A 16,918-nucleotide genomic window follows, 5' to 3' on the forward strand; every position below is an offset into this window, starting at 1 on the left:
TATCTAAGTCTTCCAGGCGACTAAAATATAAGTCGTCTGGTCAACGCAGAGGTTATTTTTGCAATTGACTTTGAAATCTGTTATCTGAGACGACTGAAAAATAAGTCGTCTACTTTTGTTTGGTTAAAAAAAACTCCAAAAAAATTAGACGACTTACATTTCAGTCGTCATAGGTTAGTTTTGCATTTGACTGGATTATTTCAGAAGTTTGACTTTTCTGGACGACTTACATTTTAGTCGTCTGGTGAAAAATTGAAATATCAATAATTTATTAAAACTCGATGACTTACAATTAAGTCGTCATAGGTTAGTTTTGCATTTGACTGGATTTTCTCGGAATTTTGACTTTCCTGGACGACTTATTTTTCAATGGCAAAACAAACCTACGACTTGCATGTAAGTCGTCTAGGTTCTTTGGAGATTTTTTAGTAACCAAACAAAAGTAGACAACTTATATTTCAGTCGTCTCAGAAAACAGATTTCAAAGTCAATTGCAAAAATACCCTCTGCATTGACCAGACGACTTCCAGGTAAGTCATCTACAGCTAGACGACTTACATGGGAAGTCGTCTGGACTAGCAGATCTGGAAAAAAACTCGATTTCATACCTTAAATTGGTGAGATAACTTCCTTAGCACACATAAGGTTTCTCCAAGCACACAGAATCTCAAACGAAAGTGACCCACCCATAATCGTTAGCTTCTATGACTCTATGAACCATAAAAATGTAGAATCAAAATCTTGGTTTTTTTTAGCTGAATGTGGAGAGAAAGTGAGAGAGATGTTGTGTTTAGTTCATAAGAATGGAGAAAGAAGAAGGGTAAATCGATTTTGGGAGCATTAAGAGCTTCAAATTGGTTGTTCATGGTGGTTAGGGTATTGATGACAATGACAATCTTGTAATTACTTGAAGATGACGAGGGTGAGAGAATAAAAATGTCATTTTCGAAAAGAAAAAAAATTGATGGCATTTTCATGAATTATATGAACTTGTGGGGTGAATAGGACAAAACTAATTTCCAAAAAAATGGAGATTACTTTTGTGTTTGATTTTGAGTTTTAGGTCAATTTTGCAAAAAGCTCTTATTTTTTTAAACTATCTTTATTATGTGGTTAAAACTTTAGCCACTCATGCTTAACATCATAAGAATTAAGTTGTGGTCTCTAGTAGAAACTCTCTACCGGTCTAGTAGTATCAAAACATTTGTGGCTGCATGGCTCCACTACTGAAAAAGATCTTTAAGTAACTCGATCTTTTTGAATTTTATTTTTTAAGATATGTCTTACATTCTCATCGTCTACTCGTCTTAATTTTTTTAGCCAAATTATTTTGTCATAGCATGAATATATTCTTATACCATTTCCAAAAGAATAAACTCTTATGTAGATCCTTTTTATTGGTTTATTTATACTATTTAGTTATTGCATTTTCGTATGGTAGTTAATCAGTATGAATTGAAATGTGAGACATTAGACAGACGTATGTTTCCCACACGTCTTATATATATATATATAAATATCTGTTGTGGTAAAATAATACATGTTTTTCTAATAATTTCCTTTGTTTGCTTTTGAATCCTCAAATCATGATCGACTTCCAATGACTAAGACCAGTTGGTCAATCTTGATCTCTTTATATTGAATTTATGTTTCTTCCTCGCAATTTTTCTTTTCTCATTCGTAGTTTCAATGAATGTAATTGATTGGACGATACAACTCAGATATAATATCTACCTGTAAGGATTCATATACAATCATGTCTGTTTTGTTAAAGCAAAAACACAACTAGATCTGATCATATCAGATACATACATCTAAAATTAATTTGATAAATTTGAATTGTATAGTCCTAACCGAATATTTATATGAAATATATGTTAAAAGTGTTGTATCAGAAACACATAAGATTTAGTATTAGTATAAGTAGTCAAAAGAAAAATTGGGATGAGACTTTTCAAAATTGGATCACATATTAAAACTTGATGGTAAAATTATTTGCCTCATTGTTAGTCTACTTTTAGTCTTGCAAATAAAATTGTGTTCTAAGCAAACTACGTTGTTAAAAAGATTACAAATAATTTTACTTATGAACTACATAGCTGAATACTTTTGAAAAAACCATATGTAAATACGTTTATTTATAAATAGGATCAAACAAACAACAGATTAAAAGGGTTACTTATCGACAAATTTAACCCAATCAACCATTCCGAGAGACAAATTACTAACAATCGCTCATTAAATACATAATCTACAAGAATACAATAACAAATCAAAATAACTTCTTCCTGATTCTGATGAAATCTTCGGCTTCTTCTTTGAATAACACTTCAATTTTCTTCTTCTTTGATTGAGACAATGAAGACATGGCTTTCGCAGACGCAACTCTTCTCACTAGAACCTTCCACTTCATCTCCTCGACCATTTTATTGTCCTTTTCTCCTCTACTCTTAAATTGCCTACTCCAATCACAAAAAAGTGACAATGAAATTAGATTCCAATTTCTAAAATATCTTTACAAAAACAAAAGATTTTTGTAAAATAGCTTTAGGAAAACAAAAGTTATTTCCAGCCTTCTCATCATGACTCATCATCTAATAAGTAGGTCACCACCACAAACATATTATCATTATTATTGTCGCCGAAAGTGAATATCAAACGAGATTTTACTATAGAGAAGTGAATACTTTCATCATTAGAATCATAAAAGAAAAAAAAAACATGGGTTTTGCTTATTATTCTCAATATGTCGGCTGTTTTACCTGCAAAGTGGGACACGACAAGACTCAGATTGGTCGCAGATTGAAGAATGGAGTCTAAGGAGTTGAATCATTCTCTTGCAACGAAGACAACCTTTGCCATCGACTCGTTTCTTGCAGACTGTAAAGTGACGTATCAAAAGTTGGAGTCCGTAACAAGTCGAGAAAGCACCGCATGGACCGGTTTTTACTTGAGATGTTGACTTATTGTTGTCTAAGTTGGACGATGGTCCTACCCACGTGCAACCATCGGTGCATATGTGCTCTATACATTCCATGGCTTCACTCAATTTCATATAAAGATTCTGTTCTCGTCTGTGTCTCCGTCTTCTTTTCTTCCTCTGCAAGAAATCATCCAAAAACCTAAATATGATCAGAAACTGATACTCATAGCCAGTTCTGAACACGTCCAGGATGAAACATTCACACTGGTCCCTAAATTTATAAAGCTATTATATTTAGTCGAATGGCCCCAAATTTTCAATATTTATATTAAAAATGACTTAAAATGTTTTTGACTTTTTTCCAACAATAACTATACTACTCTCAAGTTCTAAACTAGTCACCGGTTTGGCATAATTGGCCTTTTAAATCTTAGATTAAGGCAATTGGATTAAGGCTTTGCTAATACAGATAAATTATAAGAGTAATTTTAGTAATAATATCAGTCCAGACTTTTGGTTTATATATATATGTATATAATATATCTATTAAACCAGGAGGGAACAAACAGAGAAAAAATATGTAAAAATGAAAAACGTTATGGGTTTAAAGATTTGTTACCGATTCAGCCTCATCAATGAACTGGAGAATGTCGAGTTCAAGCAAAGGATCGTGTTCTTGAAGAAACTTCCATCCTTCGGTTTGCTCAACGGTCTTGAACTTTGAGTGGATCAAACGCATGCACTTGAGAATAAGGTCAGGTGCGTCGCAGAGCCGAGCTAGCTGGAGAACATCGACCACGTTCTCTGCCGTCACTCTCTCGCCGACGCCTTTCGTGCACCTTTGCTTAAGCTGAGGCACCATGTACACGTGTGATAGAGCAAGTAGATGGATTCCATAATTCTCCATTTCCTTCTCCGTCAAACTAAACGAACGACACGAAATGGTATTTTAGACATTATAGAGAAAAAACAATTGCAGTTGAATGTTTCAAATTTGATTCATAATAAGTTTTGCCTTCCTTGTGTTTCACACGTTTTGAATATTAAATCAAAGTCCAAATCAATCGTGATACGGTTTATATTGGAAAAGTCAAATTTTGTGTATATATATATAAATAAATCAACCATTTAGCAATGATCTTCCCACGATTTTAGTAGGAAATAATATTAGTAAATAAATTCATTCAATTCATCTAAAAGTTTATCAAAACCCTAATCATTCGTAATATTTGAAAAATATGAGACTAACCTGGGAGAGTAGAGGAATCTAACGAAGACTGAAACGGCGTCACATGGAACGCCGAGAATCTTAACCACTCTCTTCGATGATCCGCGTCCGCCGTGGCTTTTCCTCGGCTTCTCGATGATGTTGATAAGTACCGGCGACGCAGAAGCCTGCATTGAAAGTTTGATATCGAAAGAAGAAATAAGATGGAGAACGTAGGAAACTGATCGGACATCCAACAAAAAGAGTCTTACCAATACGCCGGAGTGTGCCGGAATACGACGGCGACCGGAAGTGATGATGTCAACATCAGTTTCCACAAGATCATATGAGATCTCATCGGCTGATAACGAAACACCGTCGTTTTGAGTAGCAGTTATGGCCATCGTAACTAGGACAGCTTTTGGTTTCAGACAGAGGATTTGGGTAAGTTTTGTGTGGGATGTCTTGAAGGGATGCATCTCTGGCATTTTATAGACAGCTCAGCGGAGCCTTGCTTTTATACGATTTTTAATGCCACGTGGCATTTTATTTAATAAATATCTTTTTTTTGTCTATGTCTTAGACTATATTAACGCTGAAACATAAATGGGTTTTTTAATTTTTTTTTTTTAATTTTTAATTTTATTTTTTTGACTGAATAAAAAAAAATTAAAAACCAACCAATCGCGGACTAACACGTGTCAGTGTGGCCCGCAAACAGTGCAAAAAACCAGTAAACAAGGATCCTTATTCTGGTTTTTCTGCCACCGATTTTTTTCTTCCTGTGAGCTCCTCTCCTCTTAAAAAACCCACTAAAACCCCACTAAAAACCCAGATAATCCTGCACTTATACCCCATGCTACGAGCGTATTTGACTCTTTGTATTTGTGTAAACTACAATACGCAAAAAATTAACTGTATAGTGAACTGTATTTGAGGTGTTTTGGCATCTTTAACACCAACCAAGATTCGGAATAATAAAATGTGGTTATTCGTTTGATAAAACAAAAATATATCAAACAGTAACTTTTTTCTTCGGAGTTCAAACCATATCAAATCATTTCTTAAATCATATAAAAATTGGAACTGATAGGGTTATCTTGTTACAGATTTATAAATGGAATGAAAACTGAAAACTCAACAATATATATAGATTAGTGTAAACTGATAAATGTTAGAACTCTTACAACAAAAAGTCTATGTTGATCTTGTCATATAGGTTTGTTCATTCAATATATAATATATATGTAGTAAAAGATTTAAAGAAACATGCATTAGAAATTTAAGGTATTCATTTTGTCTGTACTCAGTCCGCAGAAGTTTGAAATTTTAGTCTGCATATCTTGAAATAATTACCTGCATTCTGACTACCCTTAGGTATGTTATGTATATTAAAAAGTGTAATGCATGCAACACTCTTATTATAAAACAATGTGGCGTTAATATGCCTCCAACATTTTCAAATAGCCGCATTGCCTTCTAACACAACCACAAAGAACGCATTAATTGTTTAAGAAACTTTTTTTTTTAAATCCTAAAAAGCTATACCAACAGGATCTAACCAAGAGATCATTAGCAACATTTTATGTGTTGAAACTGTACCTTCGACACACCAACTCTATTATATTCCATTGTTACTTTTACATTTCCACTAAAAGTGACCTTTAATAGTATAGCTTTTGGCATCGATGACAACAAAACAATATTATTTTGGGTACCATGTAGGATGTTGTCCCCATGAGGTCACGAATGTTGTGTTTTTTATTGTTCCTGCGTGGAAAAAAGTGATAAATCCGGTCCCAGAGTATGAAGAAAAAGAGTGGATCGACCATCTATTTCCCCACGATAACTATTATATAACATCAAATCTCCACCGAATTTTAACCTCATGCTAAATCCCTACAAAATAAAAATTGCAAAGCTACTTCTCCATGAATCAATAGTTGGTAACTTAATTACCCATAGATCATGGTTTAAATTGGTTTATTGGTTTTAATTGGGTTACTCCTAATCAAAAAGCTTAAAATCAATTAAACCAAACCAAAATCCAATTTTATATATAATTTTTTTTCTTAAAAAATTTATCATCTTCTTCAGAGGCCTTCCTTCTCCTTTTTCACCAACGTCGTTAATCCTAGCCATTGCCAAAAACTGATCTTCTCTCATGATCAATTTATTGGTGAGAACGAAAGCAGTATGGAGTCATCCCAACCCTTTCTTAGTACACAATACCGTCACTGGTCTTCCTAAAGCCGATAAGCTCTGTTGCTCGCGGCGTCTCTCCTCCTCTGACCCTACACTCATCGTCTCTGAGCATCTCCTCATTCCAGGCTATAATCTCTCCTCCTCCATTGCCGTTTAATCAAAAACGTATACATCACCATCGTAAATCCGTCAATATACTGCAGGAGAGACTCACAGTTTTCGGTATATATGCTTATGCTGCGGATGAATTTGATGGTTTCTGGAGAAAAAGACGATATGGGTTTAATCTAACCGACATGTTGATGAATTAAATGTTGAGTTTGGTTTCTGGGTACTTAAGCCTCTCAAAGAAAAGGCATGGGCGGATATCCTTGATGAAGGAGACAATATTGATTGGAAGAAGAATATAAGTTTGATGTTTCTTTGAAAGAAAAAATTGCAAAAGAGATTTTAGTACATCACAGAAACATAAGAAAGTTTACGAATTACGGTGGTTCAGGTGGGGAGTTTTTGCGTTTCTTTTACAACTGAAGAAAGGCCGGTTATTGGAATTAAACCGACCCTTGACTCTTACCAAGAGCCACCTCCTCCTCTACGTGGCTGCTTATCCTCATCCACTCTCAAGCCCTCTTGTTTGGCCACTTGTAGTTATCTGATTGATATGTTTTTGCCCATTGTTTATAAAATCATCAAATGAGTTTAAAGAAATGTTAATTTAAATCGGAGAAGCAAAGAAAGCTCGCCGCATATGGCAGGCAAATCTAATCCAATCGTAACAATCAAGTTTAAATAGGACTCCTTTTTTTTTATCAACGTTTATATAGCAAATTAACCCATAACTAAACGAACTCGGATCCAAAACTATACATGTTTTCAAAAATATAGATATCCATGCTAACTAGTAATGTAGACATCTCATAAGGTCACAACCATTCTAACCACATTACAACTTGATGTTTTGAAGCTTAGCCAAGAGTTGTATACATAGTTTATATGCAATTTTTAGTTGAATAATATTTACGTAGTTGATTACATAATGTTTGTATGTATATTCGATAAATTAATCATGATGCGGCTTTGAGTATTCACAAATGGCTCTTTAAGAAGACTAAACAACAAAATCCAAAACTTGTGGATAAGTTTACACGAAAGATAAAAGGGAAAAGCGTAACATAAACTAATGGATTTGAGGATTTCATGCAAAATTCTTCCAATATTTAAGCATTTTGAATTTTAAATATATAACAGTTTATATTCTAAACAGTGTATACTCCACTTGAACTTATAAGAAGCACTGGAGACTGATGTGCATGTTATACTCCGATCTTATCCTTAGAGTTTGGACTTTTGAGTAGATTTGTATTTTGCAAAGTATCATGAATCAGCACTGTACTTATAATAAACGGTAGTCGGTAGATATCCACAAAATGTATGTGCTTTGACATAAGTCCATAAAAATTGTACCGGCTATCGAGATTCTTTATTGGAGATGATGCATATGTGTATTTCTATATTTTCCCAAGTTTTCTTGTTTGACCTAAAAGACTAACAAGAAAAAGAAAGAAACATGTGTATCACATTAATATTTAAATATTGACCAATTCAAAAAACCAGGATGTCAGTTGACCTGATCACCCTCCCTTGATCTTCGGAGGCAACCACGCCGCTGAATCCTTAATATTTTGATACATCTTCTTTGCGTTGATAGAGACTATATTTTTTATTCTTTTTTTCCTATAAACTTTTTAAGATAATTTGATAACTCTATAAATATTTATTTGAACTTCACAAAACAAGTAGAATGGTCTTCACAAACTTTGTGCTGCTCACAAACTTGCAATCTGGCGGGTAGTTTGGTGCTAGCCTTTTTAATATAGTCTTCGAACTAGGTCCAGATGAGAACATACATGTGGATATCACGACTACGGGTGTGATTGGTAGTGGCTGTGAGTGCTCTCTACAGCCTCATTTCTTTCTAGAGCACTAAATCTACATCAATCTTGATTTCTATTTTTTTTTAAGTTCACAGCCTTTTTATAAAATCCACAGCACTTCTTTGAAATTATGTCTTTACAATTTCTCTGCAGAGACAAAAACCTACAACTCATATTTAAAGACTTTTAAAAATTAAAAATCTAAAGGCAAAGCAATAAAAACCACAGCAATATTTCTACAGTCAAAAAATGAAATCACAGCAGTTACCAATCAACCCCACATATCATATTACCGACAAAAAAAATAAGATGACAAACTTTTAATAAAATCTCTGCAATTTTTTAAGAAACTCTTGTCTTTTTCAGTATGTTAACCTTTTAAAAGGCCACATAAATCGAAGAAAAACATTCAATGGCACAAATAGCAATTGAAGCCCATTAACTACAAAGACCCATAATATTATTTACGGCATGATCGGTTTAAAAGCAGCGGTTGCAGGTGTGGGAGTTTGCGGATGCGGTTGGTTGCGGTTTCAAGCGTTTTGTATGACTGGTATAACGTTTGAAAATTATTGCGTTTGCAGATATTTGTGACTGGTTGATTATAAGATATTGCAGCGGTTTAATAGTAAATTATCCATATTAACATATTATAACATTATAAAAATATAAAAAACATACTATTGTAATAAAATATAATAATTATCAATATAATATGATTAATAAAAATATTATGTTTATTTATAAAAAATTTAAATTAGTTGAAATTTATAATTTTAATAAAATTTGTTTTGAAGAGATATATTAGAACTTTTTAAAAAATATTTTATTTCGTTTTATATGTGTGTATATCTTTATATATGTGTGTATATAAATGTTGAAAATAATTTTAAATTTATTTTTGCACCCGCAACCGCAAACGCTAGCTGGAACCAGCTTTTGATTCTAAGAGGTTCGGAGCGATTTGCATGATTGTTTCGGAACATTGTTGTTCTCTTTTGATCATTGTTCCATGCGTGACATGTTTCATTGTGCGTACTGTTTACGCTACAAAGCTATTAACATTGGGTTTCAGGTTAACAGAAATCTTAGAAAAGAGCAGGACACTTGGCGGAAGAAGGCCAAGGAAGTAGAAGCGAGGTGCAAGATGTGTTCTCTTGTTAATATGTTTACATAAACAATCATAATATATCATCCATATAGTAAAAGAGGGTGAATCGTTTTTTTGTGTCTATCCAGGGAAGCTGAATAGCTAGGATCAATACAGTGTACTGACTTGTTTTTAATATATAAACAGTTAGATATATTCATAGATAAGATACGAAGAACAAATATGTTGTTACAAGCACGTAAAATATATTAGTTGTTGAGACGAAGACACCCACATCAAGCGAAGCTCTGTTGAATTTGTTGAATAATCGGAGGGATAATAGTTTGATAAGCTTTCTCAGTTGGATGAGCAATGTCCCAAAACACATGTCGAGATGCATCCAAGCACGGTACCGGAGCCGCAGGAGAACAACAGCAAGGCCAAGTTGACCACGTAAATCCTAAAAGGAACCCAAATTATTTTATGCATGGCCGTGAAAAAAACTATTTAAAAAAAAAAGAAATGACTAATGCATTCACAGCTTCAATGAAAAAAAATATCCAAAAGAAAAGAACACTAACCTGATCTTAGTGGGTTGATGACGAGTTCAAGAAGAGGATTATACATGTCAATGTAGATGGAACGAGAGCCTGGGAGCACTGAGTTCAGATTGTTGACTTCGTTTGCTAGCTTCTGGTTAAAGAGTCTAGCGACTGCGTTTGCGGGTTCTAGGCATATCCCTCCAATAGCGTTGCTTGCTCCTGGTAAGCAACCCAAAGGCAACGTTCCCATAATCGCAAATTTTCTTGCTCCCAAATTATATAACTCCTATATATATATAAATCAAACATAAGTTGATACATGTAAAATTTGGTATTGAATTTTAAAAATTAGGTACCTGCATGAATGATTGAGTCCATGAAATCATCATGTTGGTGTAGGAGAATACAGTATATCGAGTGTTTCTTGCTGGATTGGAGACAAATGTGATGCCAAGATCGTTATTTCCAGCGGAAATTACATAAACTGCATTTGAGATGATTGATCTCGTCTTCTCTTCATCTCCAGTGATGCTGTTTAGCTTTGCTATGTAAGCTTTGAAATCGTTCAATTGGTCTGGTATCCATATAACTCCCTGTGATTAATTTGTATTTTAATTAAATGATGAATTTTTATATGTTACATAAAAATTTAAATTACATTCCCTTAAGTTTAAGTTACCTGAACTTGTGCGGTCATTGGATCTAAACCAGAACCACCAGAAGCAAAACTAACACCGGTTAAGATATCATTGGGTTGAAGATCTGAACTACGATAAGCTGGTACAATGTTCTTTACTCCCAAACCTTCGGCTGCATGCATATTATTCCACCCAAAAAAGAATTAAATTCTGAATTCACTTTTAATAACAAACTAAAAAAATTGATGTCCAGTTGCGTGAGTCTGTTCTCCTAGTGATTATTAATTTAATATGGTATGGATCCTCGTTCGATAGGGAATGTACATGTTTTACGGGTTTAGAATCTTCTAGTTATTCAAAAAATATTATAATGAAAATGATTAGTTATATACCAATCATATCTGTAGGAATTCTTCCATTGCCAAATCTTCCAGTGGCTTGTCGAGTTACAAAATCTCTTCCATACGGATAGAAATTGACTTTAGTTAAAGTGCTAAGGTCATTGTTGTTGCCGGTATCGAGTATTGAATCTCCAAATGCTATAACCGCTGGAATATTTCCTGCTTGAGCTACAGAACTCGATATAATCGAGACTAATACTGTTACGGTTTGGAAAAGTATAGTACTCATTTCAAAATGCTACTTTCTTTTCCTCTCAATTCAATATTTGATTGCGATGATGGAATGGGATTAATTAACATTGCTTATGTATACATCTTAAAAACCTATTAACGGAACATAACTGTTATGATCAGTATTTTTGTTACCAGAGAGCTATATTTATATTAACAGTTCCCCCGAATCCATTTTATCCATGAGGCTTGGTCCATCTTCTATTATTCTGTTATATTGTTTCATACATACGTAACTAAGTCGGTTCAGACTGTTGATAACTCCCTTAATGGGCATGGCTTGATTGGATATGTATAATATATTGAGAAATGTGTAACAGTTATATATGTGAAAGATGTACTACACAAACAACTTGTTCTTAAGATTATTTAATTAGTAAGTCGTTTTATTAACTGTCATGCAACTAAACATAATGCGTCTAAACATAAAATTGGCTCACTTTTCCATCAAGATTATTACATAACTAGCTTTCAAGTGCTGGTTTCATTATATTATTATATATTATACACACACACATACAGACTGGTACGGCTATGATCAGCATGGGAACCCTTTTTGCAGCTGAGTGCACCCAATGCTATAGTTATACCACCAACGCGAGAGGACGGTCTAGCGGCTAGGGTGGAGGCTTTAGAATAGCTTGACGATTTCGTTGGCCCTGCGCCAGAAAGTGTATGCACCATAAACATTAGATCTCCTTTGGATCTCCAATCCAGTGACTCTATTCGCTTTCAGGCGCATCCTCATCCTTTTTAACCGAATTTAACAGAATGTGGAATCGAACAAGGGACCTTGCACTGATGGATTTGTACATCTGCAAAGCTCCATAGTAATTGCTTTCATCTACCACTTTCTTCAATTTATCAATATGCTATAACAATTTGAAAGGAAAAAAAGAAAAGGGATCAAATTCAATAATCAAACGTTTGATCCCTCTCTCGACATTGATTTTGGATCTTTCTCTCTGCGTTGATTAATTTTGCAGAAGCTAAACAGAGATTGAGAGAGATGCGTCGCCTCTTTGCGGTTTTAACCTAATTAATCTTTATAATTACTCAAAAATAATTTGACACCATTATTGTAAACTCATGTCTTAACCATATTCAAAAGATTATCACTAACTGACATTACTACTACACATGTAAATGGATCATAAACGGATCTAAATACGGTTTAAAAACTGGTTTAATATGGTTAAATGAATTGTTTAGAGAACAGTAATTCAATTATGAATCGCTTTGAGGGGTGAGTGAAGACAAAACTTGAGTCTTAAGTAAACTATCAATTATTACACTTTTCGTACACATAGGCTCTTATGACTGAGTTGTAGGCAAACCAAAAAAAATAAACAAAAATGTATAATATCATCCGAAAGGAAAAGAAGATATGGTTTGTAACTCGTAAGCTACTTTGTTGGAGATCTTCTGCTAACTTGTTACCCTCAGATTCTTCAGACGAAGGCAGGAATCAACGGAAGCAAAGCCATTTCTTCTGCACAGAGAACATTGAATCAGCTAAGAAATATGTAGAATGGAATCTGAAAGAAAGAAGTAAAAGTTGTATGTGATGAGGAAAAAGGTTAAAAAACTACCTTAGATTTTGAGTTTTGAGAGTTGTCATGGTGGTTGTTGTGACCAGAGCTTTGGTTTATATGAGGTGTTGAAACACGGCTATTACCGGATGCTTTCTTGGTCTTCTTCTCGTCGCTAGCTTTGCTAAAAATGACAGTGAATCGTTCTGCCGATGCAGGATTGTTCACGTCCCATTCACCAAACTTCGGCAATGGCCTTCCTTTATTCTCCTGCACCATCAAACACAGAGAGAGATGATGATGATGATCAAAAGAGATGAGGTGTGTGTGTGTTTGTTCTTACCGTAGCCATTGTTTCTTTCAATATCAAGATGTAGAGAGAGAGAAAGAGAGAGGTGGGAGGAGAGAGAAGAGAAAGGAAGTTGTAATATAGGCAAGAGAGACAGAGAAACACGTCGTTGGTCGTTGACAACAGCTTTAACCAAATCAACCTCATTTCCCGCGTATTTCCCCCAACCGAAAAGAATTTTTTTTTAAAAGTAAAAATTGATAAAATCATTAAAGAAAATTAACTCAAAGACCCACCGTTCTAATTCTCCACTTTCAGATTTGATAAGAAAAAACTCTGATTTTAACAATTTTAGCTCTGTTAATAGATAAATGTATAATTTCGTTAATTATGTTTAATGGTTGATTTTTGACAGTATTAAAATTGCTTTTTAAACACAATTATTGAAATTTGTGTTGTTCTAGTTTAAAAGTTAATAACTAAAATGGTTTATTTTAAAATGGCTCATTTAAAGTTGTAGTTTTTTCAACTCTATTAAAACGGTATATTTATGATTTTAAAATAAAACAATAAAAAAATGAACCAAGTTTATTTAAAAATGTAGAAAATTGAGAGAGAGAGACAAAAAAAAAAAGAAAAAAAAAAGCCCAACATAGTTTGAATTAGTAAAAGCCCATTGGGCCTACAGTATTAAACACCGAAACTCAAACTACAACACAAGGAAGATCTCATAAGCAGAGCTTTCGTCGTCGTCGTCGTCACTTGCGTCTCTTCGATGGGAAGACTAAAGGAGTCAAGTCCCGTGATTCCCCTCCTCCTCCTACTCTTTCCTCTTCTTCTTCACCATTCACTCACGAAGGTCAGGTTCTCCACAGTTCATCTGATTTTTCGAATTTTTTGTCTGATCTGTAATCAAATGAATCATTCTTCTTCTTCTCTCTCTGTAGGTCTTGGGAGAATCTGAATCTACCAGGTAAAAAATGCTAACTCTTGTCTCTGTACAAACAAAGAACAACATATAAACTGAAGTAGTTGTAGTGAATATGCCTTTGTGTTGCTCTCTTAAGCTTCTCTTTTGTATTCTAACTCTTGTCTCTTTACAGACAAAAGAACAAACCATAAACTGTTGACTAGTTGTAGTGATAAGCCTTTGTGTAGATTAATTCTTGTTTTAGATTTTAACATTATAGATAGCTCTCAAGCTTCTGTTTTGTTTTTGATTCTCTCTTGTCGTGGAACTCAGAGAAGGCAATGCTCAAGAGATACACTGTTCTCGAGAAAGAAGCCGAGCAGCTTGGCAGATTATACAAGACGTAAGTTGGAGAGATTCTTCTCTTGTTACTATCTTATTTGACGCCGTTTGTAACGATCTTGTGTTTCTTCTTTGCAGTACTTGACGCCGTTTGTTGAAAGGGAAAGATACCAGATCCCAAACAAGTGCAGGCTCCATCCCGACAACGATCTCTACAGAGACCAAGAACAGCACAAGGTCCACGTGGATGTATACGAGTGGAAATGCGGTTACTGCAGGAAGAGTTTCAACGAGGAGAAGTTTCTTGACCAGCACTTCGCCACTAGGCACTATAACCTTCTGAATACGGTAATGCGGTGGTGGTCTATGCTCTCTGTTTTGAATGCTCTGAGCTGATTATAACTTAATTGATTGTTTTTAGACTGGTACAAAGTGTTTGGCGGATCTGTGTGGTGCTTTGCATTGTGATTTTGTGTTGATGAGTTCCAAGAAGGGGAAGATCAAGTGTAACCCTGCGGCTGCTGCTAAAAACCGTCATCTCTGCGAGGTTATTACCTTCTTTATTGCTTCTATTTTAGTAATTTTCTCCAAGGAGAAAGCTTACTTTGGAGTGTGTTTCTTGTTTGTTCAGAGTCTTGCTAATACTTGTTTCCCAGTGAGTCAAGGTCCTGCTGCTAGTCGTCTTCATGGTATGACTCTCCTTGCTAATTAAATTACTACATCAAGTGTGCCTAAATTATCCTCTTTGGTTTTTGATTTTTTTTTTTTTATATGATTGAAGAACACTTCTTAAGACAGTTCTGTGATGCTCATACCTGTACTGGAAAAAACAAACCGTTTCCTAGAGGAGGCAAGGTTAGTTATTTCTTGATGTAAATATGTTTTCATTTGCATCTTGTACCATGTTTTTATCTGTTAAGCACATTGAAAAAAGACAAAATATTATCATTTTTTTCTTTTAATATATGCTAATAATGCTTGCAGAAGAAATCGGGTGTCTTCTACCTCGCTGTTTCAATACTAACCTTGATGCTTCTCCCACTCTTTTATCTGCTGGTCTTCTTACACCAAAGGTACCTTTATGATGTTCTCTGCGTTTTTCTTCCCCTCATTGCTTAGTTATTCAAGAGTCTTTGGCCACTTTGTTTGTGTTGTCCTTACAGAGAAAAGAGAACGGGGACACAAGTGTTGCGTCGGATTGTTAAAACTGGGAAGAAAACAAAGCCGTCGTAAGATGGTAATCTTCTCAAACATTGGCTTATTGCACATGCGCAAAGGAGAGTGTCACTTTTGGTGGTTATGAAGCTCAGTTACTATGGATATCAGCTGGGTTTCCAAAGATGAATATGATACTTATGTAAGCTTTGTAGAAACAGATGATTCATCATTTCACAGGAATAGGAATAGTGATTTCTCTATGAATCGTCATACATATCAATGATAACATCAAGTTTGGAATGGAACACAAAACAAGCTTTATAAGTAAGCAGACATGGATTTCATCCAACTTCATAATTTTTCTTAACTCGAATTTTTAGAAATAGATTGACTTGAAATTTTATATGTATCATGACAGAAAATATATAGTTTTTTTTTTCCCGCGATTAGTAATCAGCCTATTTAATAAGTATATATAATAACTATTACATGTGTAAAATTATTTGTAAAATTGAGATTAAAATAGTTAATATTGAAAAATTGACAAAAAAAAATTGTTAGTTCTCCATTTATTTGTTAATAGTTGATTATTTCCATATCAAATTTTGTATACTTAACAATTAGTTTAAAAACTATTTTAGGCAACAAATTAATTTAATGTTAAATGTGCCGATTACAAATAGTTTGGAGAATAAAACATTTATTTCCCATCAGACTTGACACCAAAAGTAGAGATATCAACTCGAAAGAGCGGAGGAAACTACTTGCATCTCTCAGCCTAATCTTCGCTTCATCAATGGTTAAAACGACGTCGTTCGGCAGATAAAAAAAAATATTTCGAAACTAAAACGACACCGTTTACGTCAGATACAAAGTATTTATAATCAGAACGTCGTCGTTTAACGCTTAAAAATCGATGGGTTCCCTCTCCGATGTCTTTTCTCGTCTCCTCTCGCCGTCTCTATCGCCGTCCCCACCGAGTCTGAAACCTACATCTCACCAGCTCTTGACGAAGCTCTCCTTCAAGTCCGATAACGATTACGACGTCGTCACCACCAACCGCGTGGCGTATCCTTCGCTGGCGAACGCGAATCTGGTCTTCTTCAAGTCGGGGAACTACAACGTGGAGGTGGTGCCGAAAGACGGAGAGACGGAGGAGCAGCTGGTGAACGATTTCAAGAGATCGGTGTTCAGAGCGGGCGTGCTGCAGGAGACGAGGAGGCGGCGGTTCTTCGAGAGCTCTCAGGAGAAGAGGAAGCGTAAGACCAAAGAAGCTGCTAAGAAGTATCGTAAAAGGAGGCCAAACCCTAAACCGAAACCGTATTCAGCTCCAGAAGTCCCTAAGAACAGAAGAGAAGTTGAAGAGGATGATAATTGGGAGCTTCCTCCCGAGGAAATTGAGATTCCTTATACCGACCGGTTCTAGTGATTAACCGGGATTTAGATTCCGGTTTAATGAAGTTAATATATAATCCACTATTTTGTAGATCTCTTGAGATGTTTGTAGCTTAACTGC

The 16,918-nt window shown here is 34.8% G+C and overlaps 4 protein-coding genes across 4 annotated transcripts; 2 read left to right on the forward strand and 2 right to left on the reverse strand.

Annotated features, from left to right (window-relative positions):
- Positions 1-2,114: 2,114 nt before the first annotated feature.
- On the reverse strand, positions 2,115-4,607 carry LOC106322551 (BTB/POZ and TAZ domain-containing protein 1-like). Its single transcript, XM_013760608.1, has 5 exons — positions 4,403-4,607; positions 4,173-4,318; positions 3,543-3,846; positions 2,763-3,100; positions 2,115-2,459 (listed from the first exon to the last, which is right to left on the reverse strand). The coding sequence occupies exons 1-5, from the start codon at positions 4,532-4,534 to the stop codon at positions 2,273-2,275; spliced, it is 1,107 nt and encodes a 368-aa protein (XP_013616062.1). The 5' UTR covers positions 4,535-4,607; the 3' UTR covers positions 2,115-2,272.
- A 5,048-nt stretch (positions 4,608-9,655) lies between these two features.
- Positions 9,656-11,169, reverse strand: LOC106326638 (GDSL esterase/lipase At5g63170). The gene is made up of 5 exons (XM_013764559.1): positions 10,932-11,169; positions 10,581-10,711; positions 10,258-10,494; positions 9,941-10,187; positions 9,656-9,819 (listed from the first exon to the last, which is right to left on the reverse strand). Exons 1-5 carry the CDS (start codon positions 11,167-11,169, stop codon positions 9,656-9,658), a joined length of 1,017 nt encoding a protein of 338 aa, XP_013620013.1.
- A 2,549-nt stretch (positions 11,170-13,718) lies between these two features.
- LOC106324810 lies at positions 13,719-15,751 on the forward strand. Its single transcript, XM_013762795.1, has 9 exons — positions 13,719-13,851; positions 13,940-13,965; positions 14,236-14,305; positions 14,383-14,592; positions 14,666-14,791; positions 14,876-14,933; positions 15,026-15,099; positions 15,229-15,317; positions 15,408-15,751. Exons 1-9 carry the CDS (start codon positions 13,768-13,770, stop codon positions 15,475-15,477), a joined length of 807 nt encoding a protein of 268 aa, XP_013618249.1. The 5' UTR covers positions 13,719-13,767; the 3' UTR covers positions 15,478-15,751.
- Positions 15,752-16,074: 323 nt separating this feature from the next.
- LOC106325748 lies at positions 16,075-16,912 on the forward strand. The gene has a single exon (XM_013763800.1). It carries the CDS (start codon positions 16,319-16,321, stop codon positions 16,826-16,828), a length of 510 nt encoding a protein of 169 aa, XP_013619254.1. The 5' UTR covers positions 16,075-16,318; the 3' UTR covers positions 16,829-16,912.
- The last annotated feature ends 6 nt before the right edge of the window (positions 16,913-16,918 follow it).

This window comes from Brassica oleracea, chromosome C2, assembly GCF_000695525.1.
Source record: "Brassica oleracea var. oleracea cultivar TO1000 chromosome C2, BOL, whole genome shotgun sequence".
NCBI lineage: Eukaryota > Viridiplantae > Streptophyta > Magnoliopsida > Brassicales > Brassicaceae > Brassica > Brassica oleracea.

What these genes read in the sequence shown, in the direction of transcription:
- LOC106325748 (XM_013763800.1), top strand. Translation starts at nt 16,319, where the DNA reads ATGGGTTCCCTCTCCGATGTCTTTTCTCGTCTCCTCTCGCCGTCTCTA.
- LOC106326638 (XM_013764559.1), bottom strand. Translation starts at nt 11,169, where the DNA reads ATGAGTACTATACTTTTCCAAACCGTAACAGTATTAGTCTCGATTATA. An exon ending in AATTCCTACAGATATGATTG is followed by an intron (nt 10,712 to 10,931) that starts GTATATAACTAA and finishes ATATGCATGCAG; the next exon opens with CCGAAGGTTTGGGAGTAAAG. An exon ending in GGACTCAATCATTCATGCAG is followed by an intron (nt 10,188 to 10,257) that starts GTACCTAATTTT and finishes ATATATATATAG; the next exon opens with GAGTTATATAATTTGGGAGC.
- LOC106324810 (XM_013762795.1), top strand. Translation starts at nt 13,768, where the DNA reads ATGGGAAGACTAAAGGAGTCAAGTCCCGTGATTCCCCTCCTCCTCCTA. An exon ending in GGAGAATCTGAATCTACCAG is followed by an intron (nt 13,966 to 14,235) that starts GTAAAAAATGCT and finishes CGTGGAACTCAG; the next exon opens with AGAAGGCAATGCTCAAGAGA. An exon ending in CTTGGCAGATTATACAAGAC is followed by an intron (nt 14,306 to 14,382) that starts GTAAGTTGGAGA and finishes TCTTCTTTGCAG; the next exon opens with TACTTGACGCCGTTTGTTGA.
- LOC106322551 (XM_013760608.1), bottom strand. Translation starts at nt 4,534, where the DNA reads ATGGCCATAACTGCTACTCAAAACGACGGTGTTTCGTTATCAGCCGAT. An exon ending in TCATTGATGAGGCTGAATCG is followed by an intron (nt 3,101 to 3,542) that starts GTAACAAATCTT and finishes GATTTCTTGCAG; the next exon opens with AGGAAGAAAAGAAGACGGAG. An exon ending in TGTCGTGTCCCACTTTGCAG is followed by an intron (nt 2,460 to 2,762) that starts GTAAAACAGCCG and finishes TGATTGGAGTAG; the next exon opens with GCAATTTAAGAGTAGAGGAG.